General features: G+C 37.4%; 1 protein-coding gene across 4 annotated transcripts in view; it reads right to left on the bottom strand.

Moving 5' to 3' along the window:
* Itpr2 (inositol 1,4,5-trisphosphate receptor type 2) overlaps nt 1-13251 on the bottom strand; it is a 518501-nt gene that overhangs the window by 321368 nt on the left and 183882 nt on the right. For all 4 annotated transcript variants that reach the window (XM_058576367.1, XM_058576366.1, XM_046435433.2 and 1 more), the window contains one exon: nt 2481-2674. In XM_058576367.1, the coding sequence (XP_058432350.1) occupies nt 2481-2674 (194 nt within the window). The remainder of the gene's footprint in view (nt 1-2480; nt 2675-13251) is intronic.

Below are 13251 nucleotides of genomic sequence, written 5' to 3' on the forward strand. Positions count from 1 at the left end.
AACAGTGCCCCCTAGATTCTCAAGAGTCTCATTTGGACAGTAAGCAATGCAGTCACCCAAGTTTTAGGAAAGCTGGCATTTCCTGGTGTCACTGAAGCTTATCACTCTCTCTGTGCCACCCTTGCACCACACCACACCTCCCCCCACCACATCCAGCCCCCTCCTCTCATTCTCCCTCAGACTCTGTTCCCTGAGCTCTTAAATGCTCCTCACTTGTTTAATGTCCATGTCGCCCTCCATAGTCTTCTCTTCTACCTCCTAATAAGCAGTTTTTGAGATTGCCTCCAAGGTTCAGTTTAAACCCTTTTTACATCATGTTTTCACTGGTTCCCCAATCCAAATCGAAATCAATCTACCTTCCACCCTCCACTCACTCACCCTTCCTCCTTCTCCTCTTATTTTTTTTCCTCCTCCTCCCTCCCTTCCTTCCTCCTTCACCTCTTCCTTCTCATCTTTCCCTCCCCACCCCCAGATGTTTATGCTCCTTCCAGGCAGGAAACACTCTTTGTAAGTCACACTCATTTAATTCACCAAACATTTGTTAAGCCAGGTACCGAGGAAGTGGCCAGGGATACAAAAATGGTACCAAGGACATAAGTCTACCTCGGAAGAGACTCTTTTATTAATATGCAGTGAGTGCTCACACATTGGGTGAAGTGATTTTAGTTAATAAGGGGATTTTCAAAGCAGAAGACAGATCATGGGAAAGGGGAATAAGAAAGAGCTCTCAGATTTGATAACCTGGAGCAACAGAGTAGGAAGAGAAGGTGGGCTGCAGGTGAACAAGGAATCTGAGGGGTTTTTTTTTAAAGCTTATATTAAAAAAAAGTAAGAAACAAATTAATTAAATGTGAAATATCCTTTCTCTTTTAATTGAAGATTAGTAATCCTAAATATAACCAAAATAAAACACTGAATTCTCTACTACATCAAATTATGAAAAACAAATAGAAGGTTCATGGACGAAAGGAACAAATAAAAACAAAGGCAGAGAAAGACCATATAGAAAAGGTGAGAGAAAGAATGAATTGAGAGAGAAATAAACAGACTGAAAAAGAAGGATACATTAAAAATGGGAAAAATAAGAATCCTGAGAGAGAAGAAGAGCTAGTAGAAAGCAGAAGATCTGCCAAGGAGTGTGGCTACAAAGAAATTCTTCAACAGAAGTTTCAAGAAAGAAACATGCTCAAGAACAGGATCAATGAAACTGACCCCGACCCAGGGACCAGCAATCAGACTGAACAGAGGGTCAAGGAGAATTCATAAAGTGCCCAAAGAGGCAGCAAAAATGAATCAGCCCCTGACTGCTGTGCCTCAGAATCCCATTTCATCCTTTTTTACCTGTTAAGAATTTTTTTCTAATGCTCCTTTTCTCCAACTGTGGGCTAAAAGGAGGTCACATGTTTTAGAGGTCGTCCCATGAGCAGGATGATGTTAAGCTGGGGGCTCATTAGGTCCCTGGGTCAGGTGATGACTGCCTTTCTCAGCTTAAGAATAGGAAAACTCTAAGTGATTTTTCAGGGTCATGAACACAGGGTTGGGAGGCCTGCCAATGTGTCTCAGGATTCAGCCTTTGGAATTCCTGGAGGAACTGTGAAGCCTTTTATGATTATAAATCTAATTACTTTGAATGAAAAATGTACAGACCCTTCCAGGACTACTGACCCACTTCTGGTAGCTCAGTCTATGTTAAATTATGATGAAAGACTTAGTAAACTATATCCAGAATCTTAAGAGATTCTTGAAAACTCCAGCTTCCAGTCTCCAAATCTTGAATAAATGCTATAATTAAGGTATCATAAAACTGCTTTCCAAACTTAACAAAAAAGAAAAGTGCTAAGAATTTATAAGCTACTCTAATGGAAATTTATTCACTAAAATAATGCATGTGTAATAAGAGTTTATGTTGTTTAAATTCATAGAGTTAAGGTATTAGAGTAGGTTAACTTTTCAGGAAATAATTATTCCCTGTCCCTTAAAAACAAAAGCACAGAGAGATGGTTATTTATATAAATCACTAGAACCAAGGATAACAATTTTTATTTGAGTTTCTTGCAACAACAATAAGTCTGGATATTTGGAATCATATGCTTGATTCAATTAAAAACAGGAAAATAATTGGAATTCAATCATTAACTCTACCTTGCATAAATACTTCCTAAATGAGGAAAAATTCAATCAGGATCAATATCAAATGAAAAAATATATATATTTTATATATATATACACATACACACATGAAAGCAGTTTTAGCCAGCTCAAAGCACTCCGTAATTGCTGGATATTATCATTAGTATATTTAATAGAATAAATAAATAGAATTAATATGTTAAATAGCATCTGTGTAAGATGTCTTACCAGGCTTGTTCATAACTTTAAAAAATAAAATTAGATAAACAGCATTTCAGAATACTCACATAGCGACTGGGAACAAAAAGTTTAGTGAAATATAAGCAAAATGTGTCTGTCATGGGACGCACCTGTAAAATCTCGATGATCTTCAGCTTGGTGTCCATCACCGTCACGTCCTCATGCTCCGTGGGGCTCACCTGCTTAGTGGGGTGGATGCTGGGCTGCACATCAGGCACACTCACGGGAAAGATGGAGCCTCTGCTGAGCACCATCTGGGTCATCATCTCTCCCACCCCATGGATGGTCCTCATGACGTTGTTCCCTGGCACCAGAAAAGGCCACAGTCAACACATGTAATACCTGGAGCTATGCAGCAGTGATGCTCACTTGATCACAACCAGGCCAAGAACCTGACAGGGCATTATGACACATAGGAAAGGAGCACGGGCTCTGCTCTGGCTCTGACTACACGGATGGAGTTCAGTGATTGCAGGTGCACTTCAAAATGACACGATTTTTGAAGATCAAGTTTACTTTTCTCAGAAAATGCTTTCACGTGATTCACTGAAGGTAAATTGTTGGTACCCCTAATATCCAGGCTCTTCTGTAACACAGGAAGTCCTACCAACTGTCACACCAATAGGCCCTTTCACAATAACAAAAAGAAAACAAAAATTGTTGATTGTTAATGTCTATGACACAGTCAGTTTCAAACAGGGATACAAAGACTACAACCAAGTTCCCATCAGAAAATAAATACATTTCTTTTCTCTTGTAAGACCCTTAAGACATTCTGCCTCCTAAAAGTTGAAAAACCCAAGAGCAGGAGGGGCAGCAGAAAGTGCCTATAGTTCCAGGAACTTGAGAGGCTGAGGCCAGAGAATCCTGAAGCGCCCAGGAGTTTGAGGCCAGCCTGGGCAACACAGGTAGACCAAATCCCCACCCCACCCGACATGAACGAAATATGAAAAACCAAAATGAACAAAGAGCATATTCTTCTTTTCAAAACTAAGAAAAAAAAAACCTGAACAAGCCCTCTATTTTCACTTGTCATAGAAGCCACTTTACTAAACAAAAAAGTAATGAACCCCTGCTGGCATTACTACAGATAATACTTCTGATATATGGTTACCTGGTAAGAATTGGTTTTCATCATTCTTTTTAGGGATTTGGAGATACAGCCTTATCCAGCTCAAACCGAAGCCACCAACCCCTTGGATCTCCACAAATATTGGACAGGTGACCTCAGAGAGCAAAAACCTTATGCATAGATCATGCCAAAACTAGCATTTTCTAAACAGGCCTCATATGAAAAGTTGGGAAGTTAGTTCACATGCACAGCCTACCAAGTACCTCACATTTCACTTCTCCCCAGGCCTCAGACCACCCTGTTTCTTTGTCCCATACCCTTCCCTAAACCTATCCTTGGGGAGGCAGGTTTGAGTCTGGGAGCTTCCTCTCATTTGTCTACCTCATGAATAAACTCTACTTTGCAAAACTCCAGTGACTGGCAACACTACTTGGTAGGCAGAATGGACCCAACTGATCACAGGATTGCATAAAAACTATTTAAATGCTCAATTGTGACATTCTGATTTTACACTGAGGTCAAGAAATTTTTATCTCTCTTGTAATATTTACAAAAAGCTTGTGAGTACAATTTAAGAAAAAAGAACATCTCATCTGGGGAAAGAGTCTGTACTCTCCAATACAATCCCCATCCCTTCATCTAATTTGAAAAAAAGACCATTCGAAATCCACAAAAAAACTAGTTGGAGGTATTTACAGAAATGAGTTAGTGACAAACATGATGGCCTCCACTGAAGATCACTGTTTTCTGTGTTTCCTCCTGAGTTTGGCGATTTATTCATTTGTCCATCAATAAAACTGCATGATTTGCACTATGCCCCTACTGCCTATGCTGACCACAAACAGCTGGGTCAAAGGTTCCTCCTGTCACTCCCACGATTTTTGCTCTCCAGCCTGGCTGTTGTACCTCACTTCTAAGTTCCTACAACAAGCAACAAGAATTCAAAAGAATGGTTGTCTACTTTTCTTTCCAAACAGTGGTCTTTGCTTCGTGGGTGTTCATGGAACCCTGCCTGAAGCCAAAGCCTAAGAATCTGGCAAAAGAATTTTCCCTTCCCTAAGTGTCAAGGGGTGTAAACCAAGAGAAAGGCAAATGGAAATGAGGGGTGATGAGATAAAACTCTCAGCTCTAAAGGAAGAATACAAACTCCAGGGATGCTTAAATGATCAAAGGACAAATAATTTAAAAAAGATGTTTAAAAGATGACAAGAGAATCTGAATAATCCAAACCACTATTACCACTCATAACTACTATTATTTGTACATTGTGTAAAGATGATATGCTTTTTTTCTTAATTTTTTATTGTTGGTTGTTCAAAACATTACATAGTTCTTGATATATCATATTTCACACTTTGATTCAAGTAGGTTATGAGCTCCCATTTTTACCCCATATACAGATTGCAGAATCACATCAGTTACACATCCATTGATTTACATATTGCCATACTAGTGTCTGTTGTGTTCTGCTGCCTTTCCTATCCTCTACTATCCCCCCTCCCCTCCCCTCCCCTCCCCTCTTCTCTCTCTGCCCCCTCTACTGACATTCATTTGTCCCCCTTGTATTATTTTTCCCTTTCCCCTCACTTCCTCTTGTATGTACTTTTGTATAACTCTGAGGGTCTCCTTCCATTTCCATGCAATTTCCCTTCTCTCTCCCTTTCCCTCCCACCTCTCATCCTTGTTTAATGTTAATCTTCTTCTCATGCTCTTCGACCCTATTCTGTTCTTAGTTACTCTCCTTATATCAAAGAAGACATTTGGCATTTGTTTTTTAGGGATTGGCTAGCTTCACTTAGCATAATCTGCTCTAATGCCATCCATTTCCCTGAAAATTCTATGATTTTGTCATTTTTTAATGCAGAGTAATACTCCATTGTGTATAAATGCCACATTTTTTTTATCCATTCGTCTATTGAAGGGCATCTAGGTTGGTTCCACAGTCTTGCTATTGTGAATTGTGCTGCTATGAACATCGATGTAGCAGTGTCCCTGTAGCATGCTCTTTTTAGGTCTTTAGGGAATAGACCGAGAAGGGGAATAGCTGGGTCAAATGGTGGCTCCATTCCCAGCTTTCCAAGAAATCTCCATACTGCTTTCCAAATTGGCTGCACCAATTTGCAGTCCCACCAGCAATGTACAAGTGTACCCTTTTCCCCACATCCTCGCCAGCACTTGTTGTTGTTTGACTTCATAATGGCTGCCAATCTAACTGGAGTGAGATGGTATCTTAGGGTGGTTTTGATTTGCATTTCTCTGACTGCTAGAGATGGTGAGCATTTTTTCATGTACTTGTTGATTGATTATATGTCCTCTTCTGAGAAGTGTCTGTTCAGGTCCTTGGCCCATTTGTTGATTGGGTTGTTTGTTCTCTTATTGTCTAATTTTTTGAGTTCTTTGTATACTCTGGATATTAGGGCTCTATCTGAAGTGTGAGGAGTAAAGATTTGTTCCCAGGATGTAGGCTCTCTATTTACCTCTCTTATTGTTTCTTTTGCTGAGAAAAAACTTTTTAGTTTGAGTAAGTCCCATTTGTTGATTCTAGTTATTAACTTTTGTGCTATGGGTGTCCTATTGAGGAATTTGGAGCCCGACCGCACAGTATGTAGATCGTAGCCAACTTTTTCTTCTATCAGACGGCGTGTCTCTGATTTGATATCAAGCTCCTTGATCCATTTTGAATTAACTTTTGTGCATGGCGAGAGAAAGGGATTCACTTTCATTTTGTTGCATATGGATTTCCAGTTTTAGATGATATGCTTTTTAAAACCCACTGTCTTATCTATATGTGAAATCAGTACAAGTAAGAGGTCAGTGCACAAATTGTACTTTTGAATACACAAAAAAGTAGTGTTTTTCTCTTAAGTGGCGTATGATAGGAAGAGATTAATTTAGGTTTTCTCCTTGAAGGTCTGGGACCAGTATTACGTTGCTACTTTCAAAAGTCAAAAAAGAAGAGGAAAAAAAATACATAAAGGAAATTTCCAAATTGGACAAAGTTGAGACAGTTCACTATTTTCTATCAGAATAGCCTGAGAGTCTCCTTTTCTGTGGTTCCCAATCACAGCAAGTGAGTATTTCCAAATCTCCCTCACTGTTTGCCACGTGGATTGCAAGGATGCACCTCTGGTTACTGGCAATAGTTTGGGTTTAGGTTTGAAGTCCAACCAGTACATTCATTCAAGTCTTGATCCGAGTATATATGAGTGTTTGCCTCCAAAGATGATTTCTCACCACTAACAGAGAACAGGCTCCCTTGTTATTCTTAACCCTGAAACACACAGAAATCCTTGGCACCCACAGTGTCTCAGTCTTATTTAGATTTGCATGGAAAATAATCATTTAATCCAAATGATTATAATAAAGACAGTTAGACCAGACAATTCTTTACCCAAATATAGAACCCATCACCAAGAAATTAAAATCCAGAGGCCGGAACCATATTAATATATAACATATGTTGTCAGTGAAATGGGAGGGTTCATTCCAGTGGTACCACATCCTCGCATGCCTGTGGCACGTGGTTGCCACAAAATTCTCCTGACATTTCCATGTACGGCCAACTCAGGAGTCTTAAGTGAAAGGATGCTGTATTTTCTGGGTTTGCTTGGAGGTGATGAGAAGTGCTGTGATTTTGAACTATTGCAGCTTGAAAAACATAAGTCAAACACTGCATGAATCACAAGCATGCAAGTCTTCCTGGTATCTGTTTTTCCACAGAAAAAAAATTTCTAAGTCTAGACTGTCGAGATAAATCAGAGGTGATCAGTCCCCAACATTACAAAAGAGAAGTCATATTATTTCTCTTCTCAACCATAATTAGTTAATATTGACTTAAATATTTCGGTTAAAAGGCTCCTAACAATAGAAATTCTCTGGACAATCTAATCCCTAGGAATTCAGTTCTTCTATAATTTTTGTATATTAACCCAGTAGCCAGATTTGGGATATATGTAAAAAAAGCAAGTTGAGATAATCTGAAAACCTGGAAGTTGTTTCTGTTGAGTTAAAAGCAAGAAGGAAGGAATTGCTTAGGAGAAAAGGCAGATGGACTTTTTATGTTTTTTCATTATATAATTAGATACATATTTTTACTAATCCTAATTCCCTCAAAAGAAAAAGCCAAAAATGAGACAGGTTTAGTAAATCCACACTGGGAATGGTGATGGAATCATCTGAGAATATATTGTTTTGTTCCTTTGATTGTTCCAATGATCCAAGTTTCCATTACCCATTTCAGAAAAGTGAAAAGCAATGAGGTATGTATATGACACTGAAGCTGCTGCATGGACCAACATTTAAATTTGCCTTATTCAGAAGTTACTGTGGGGAATCACTACTGGGTTCAACAATCATTTGCAATTATATGGATTTATAGAAGCATAAGAGATTTAACAGAATCTTGACTGAAATTTACCTATGGTAGTTTATTTGAAGTCATCTTTACGCATTATCTCTTCCCATTAGAAACACTTTTCTCTTCTGAACACATAAGAATAGAAATGATAATTTGAATTTTCTTGTTTTTCAGATTTCAAATAGACATTACTATAACATTTTCAGGATTTATAAGAGATAATAGACATCTGATTAGAAGTATTCTTTGAATAATTGTTCACACAATTTAATTGTTCTATGACTAAAGTCAGCTCAGTGTTTTATAATGATTTAGAAGCCAAAATGGATAATACAAAAACAATTCTTATTTTCCTTGAAACATATTTTTACAGCTGGATTTGCATAAATGCATCTGCTCTTATAATAATTCACTTGAAACAGAATGACACTAAGCCAGGAAACCGTGGCTCAGAAGGTCTTCCTGGTTCCAGCCTAGCCCAGCAGTAACTCACAAACCTCAGCGAGAAAATGCCTACACCCTCTAGAATGAGAGTAGTTTTCTGTTTCAATCATTTTCTAGAGCAGTGCTTCCTCTCCATGGCTGAAGGTTTCGGTTATAAAAGGTCAATTCTGTATGCCAAGAAAAAAAAAATATTCACATGAAATCAAAGCCTTAATTAAGGTACTGGCATAAGCAGAGCAACAGGTAATATGGTACCAACCTGGCTTCAAGATTTGAAGCCCTGAGAAGACCATCATATGACTAGCCCTCCAAGCTTCAAGTGATCACAGTATTTCAGAGAGCTACATAATTTATTCCACACAGGGCTTTACCCCACACGCTGAACCTCAATAGGCTCACTGTTCCTCTGCCTGGATTCTCTCACCCAGATGGTTACATGGCTTTCTCTATTGCTCCTTTTTGATTTATGATGCAATGTCACCTCCTCAACTAGACCTCTTCTAACCACCCTCATAAAGAAGCATTGCCATCAATGTCAATCCACGCACCAAGTGACATTTCAGCCACAGCATTATAACTATCTCACATCCTATGATACATCTGATTATATGTATATTGTGTTCTCTCCCCCCAACAAAAGGAACAGGAGGAGAGAGGCGCCCCATGAAGGCAGGGATCCTGCCTGGCTTACTGTTCTGTTGCTATCCAGAGTAATGCCTGATGTATAGCAGGCATTGAATAAATGTTCATTCAATAAATGAAGGAATGAAAGAAAAAAAAGCTGGATAAATAAACGAACTATTAAGAATGAGAATTACTTTTTTAGAAGCCTCGTATAAAAAATTGGCTTTCATTACATTAAAAGTATTCCATCTTTCATCAAGATGAGTTCTTGCTTATTTTCTTTTATACTTCTCTAAATTTTTGCAAAAAGAATATATAATTATGTGCTTCTTAAAAATCAATTTATTAAAAGGAAAAAAATTAATTAAATAGATACCACTGAGATAAAGGGAAATAATGGAACTTGCCTAGTTGAGGGAATATCATATACCCTGTATTTTGTTGGGTCACAGGACAAGCATCCCTTTGCCTCAACTAATCCTCACAGGGTCCCCCTCACCCCATCCCACTTTACACAGCCAGAAAGTGGCAGAGTCTTAAATACATGCCAACTGATGTGAACATGACTCTTCTTACCCCATACCATATTGCTTCATTAACAAGGTCCCAAAGAGTTTATGTTAGAACTCAGAAAGCCCAGAAAGACAAAATTCCAATTAAAACTGCACTAAGAATGTGGAACTGCTGTTTGCTTCTAATCATGTAATGAATTTGCTCACATTATTCTCAAGTTATCTAACCCAACCAGCTTTTATTACACATGTTGAGCCACACATTACTAGCAGCTTTTTGTTTATATTACAAGGCAAGCTTTGTTCAGAAAGTATTCATAAAGCAACAAATTTTTCTCTGACTCCGTAACAGGGACATCCAGGGTGTGCAGACATAAGAGAAGCAGAAGATTTTACAATATGGTTGGAAAATATAAAACATGTCCACAAAAATAAAATTAAGACCAAGTACGAGGCAGATGGCACGGTAATAGCATAGCATGGGTAGTACACAGATGGCTTGGGATGTTTTCATTAGGAGACATCAGCTAAACATGCAGGGAGGAAGTGGAGGACAGCTTCACTGAAGATACAGAATTTAGAACTAGGTTTGGGATGAAGTGAAGATTTTGATTAGAAAAAGCATGATTTTTGTCAAATCTTTGTTCAGAATGTCGAACCTAATAAAATATGTTCTGGCTTCTTATAAGAATAGAATTTTATAACATGTACAAGAGGGCATGAAGAATAAAAAGTACCATATAATGTAAGGGATTACTTTAAAAGGGGAAGTGCAGGACATGAGCATGCTTTGATTTCACCTCTGAAAAACAACTTTTCTCATTTAATTAGCTTCCAATATAGTGGTCAGCACCTTACTAATGAATACGTGATCCTACCATGTAATCACAGCTCATAATCTCTTGTGATACAGCACGATTGACACACAATATTGCCTCTAAAAGGAGAGGTCCTCTAGAAAAGTGATTTATAAAGAACACTTAATAGACATAACAGATAATATGACACCTAATTTTCTTCATTCTAAATAAACACTCACTGAATACAGCATTTTGGTAGATTATTCCAAGAGCTTAGAAATAGAACAAACCCAATAACTAACCAAAAACATCTAAAATAAACTAACGCTATTATCTGCCCTTTTTTTTTCAAATATCAAGAAGACTACTTGAAAGAAAATTATTTCCCATCCCACACACTAAAGAAGTGCTATTCAAAGGGTGAATTGAAAAAGCAATTCATACAAAATAGTGGTTGAGTTCTGCATTTTACTTTGGATTGCATCAGTCAGATACCAACAAAGTCATTTCAATATTCTGAACCTCAAGATTTTAATTTACAAAACTGATATTTAAATCTTAATAGCTGATAATGAGAAATAAATGAATTTCTTTACCATTTTTATGACTGAGATGATTTACTTAAAATGAAATGCACAGATCTTTAAATACAAGGTTTGCGCAGTTCTCACAAAGGCACATGAACACATAAACTACAAGTCATCTAAATACAGAAAATTTTCATTATCTCAGAAAGCTCCTTCATGCCCCTTCAGTTAATTTCCCAACATTCCTCCCACCCCCTCCACCCAGAGCATGGTTTCTCACAACAAAAACTCATACATTGGTTAATGTGGTATTTCATATGTATGGTTTCAGTTAGTGATTATAGGTAAAAAGTTATAATTAATGAACAAATGTTAAAGGATAGAAGGCCCTCTAGTTTTTGCTGCTTTCTCTTCTTTGACCAGATCAGTACAGAAGCTCCCAAAAAAAAAATCTGAAAAAAGACAGTACTCAGCACATCTTAGCAATACATGCACTAGAAAGCTTATAGTGGCACAATTCACAATAGCCAAATTATGAAACGAGCCCAAATGCCCATCAGTAGAGGAGGAAATCAAGAAAATGTGATACACACACACACACACACACACACACTATGGAGTTTTACTCAGCCATCAAGAAGAATGAAATAATGGCATTTGCCAGTAAATGGATAGAAATGGAGAAAATTGTACTAAGTGAGATAAGTCAGACTCGGAAAATCAAGGGTTGAATGTATTCCATGAGGAAGCTAGACAAAAATAAGGGGAAAAAGGCAGTGGGGGATCAGATAGATAGAGATATAAGGAAGATCAGTGGAGTAGAAGTAGGAGATAAGAGGGAGGGAGGAAGGAAGGGAAAGGAAAAGAAATACAGAATGAATCTAACAAAATCATGTTACATACATATATAAATATATCAAAGGAATTGCACCTGTGTGTTTATATTAAAAAATACCCATCAAAAATAAAGAAAGAAAGACAAAGAAGATGATGAGTAGAGGAGGCAGAAAAAGGGGAGGGAGGAGAGGAGAAAAGGAGGGCAATAAGGATTGAAGTCAAATTCCTTTTTGTATAATTTTATCAAAAAGAATCTACTTTTTCAAGGATTTTGAGATGAAGTATGAGATCATTTATTTGTTGGTTTTTTCTTTTTTTAAGGAATGAACTCCAAGCAATGAATTTTCCTCTTAGAACTGTTTTCAATGTGTCCCATAGATTCCGATATGTTGTGTCTGTGTTTTCATTTGTCTCTAAGAATTTTTTAATTTCCTTCTTGATGTCTTCTATAACCCATTGATCATTCAGTAACCTATTGTTCATTCTCCAAGTGATGTATGCTTTTTCCTTCCTTCTTTTATCGTTGATTTTCAGTTTCATTCCATTATGATCAGATAAGATGCATGGTATTATCTCTACTCCTTTATATTGTCTAAGAGTTGCCCTGTGACATAATATATGATCTATTTTTGAGAAGGATCCATGTGCTGCTGAGAAAAAAGTGTAACTGCTTGATGTTGGGTGGTATATTCTATATATGTCAATTAGGTCTAGGTTATTAATTGTGTTATTGAGTTCTATAGTTTCCTTATTCAACTTTTGTTTGGAAGATCTGTCCAGTGGCGAGAGAGGTGTGTTGAAGTCTCCCATGATTATGGTATGGTGGTCTATTAGACTCTTGAACTTGAGAAGAGTTTGTTTGACGAACATAGCTGCACCATTGTTTGGGGCATACTTCATCTCAAAATCCTTAAAAAAGAAGAGCAAAACAACAGCAAAAGAAGTAGAAGGCAAGAAATAATTAAAATCAGAGCTGAAATTAATGAAATCGAAACAAAAGAAACAATTGAAAAAATTGACAAAACTAAAAGTTGGTTCTTTGAAAAAATAAACAAAATCGACAGACCCTTAGCGATGCTAGCGAAGAGAAGAAGAGAGAGAACTCAAATTACTAGCATACGGGATGAAAAACGCAATATCACAACAGACACTTCAGAAATACAGAAGATAATCAAAAACTATTTTGAATCCTTATACTCCAATAAATTAGAAGATAGTGAAGGCATAGATAAATTTCTTAAGTCATATGATCTGCCCAGATTGAGTCAGGAGGATATAGACAACCTAAACAGACCAATATCATTTGAGGAAATAGAAGAAACCATCAAAAGACTACCAACTAAGAAAAGCCCAGGACCGGATGGGTATACAGCAGAATTTTACAAAACCTTTAAAGAAGAACTAATACCAATACTTTTCAAGCTACTTCAGGAAATAGAAAAAGAGGGAGAACTTCCAAATTCATTCTACGAGGCCAACATCACCCTGATACCTAAACCAGACAAAGACACTTCAAAGAAAGAAAACTACAGACCAATATCTCTAATGAACCTAGATGCAAAAATCCTCAATAAAATTCTGGCGAATCGGATACAAAAACATATCAAAAAAATTGTACACCATGATCAAGTAGGATTCATCCCTGGGATGCAAGGCTGGTTCAATATACGGAAATCAATAAATGTTATTCACCACATCAATAGACTTA

This window comes from Marmota monax, unplaced genomic scaffold, assembly GCF_021218885.2.
Source record: "Marmota monax isolate L192 unplaced genomic scaffold, Marmota_monax_Labrador192_F-V1.1 WCK01_AAM20220418_F8-fsc00012, whole genome shotgun sequence".
NCBI classification, from domain to species: Eukaryota; Metazoa; Chordata; class Mammalia; order Rodentia; family Sciuridae; genus Marmota; species Marmota monax.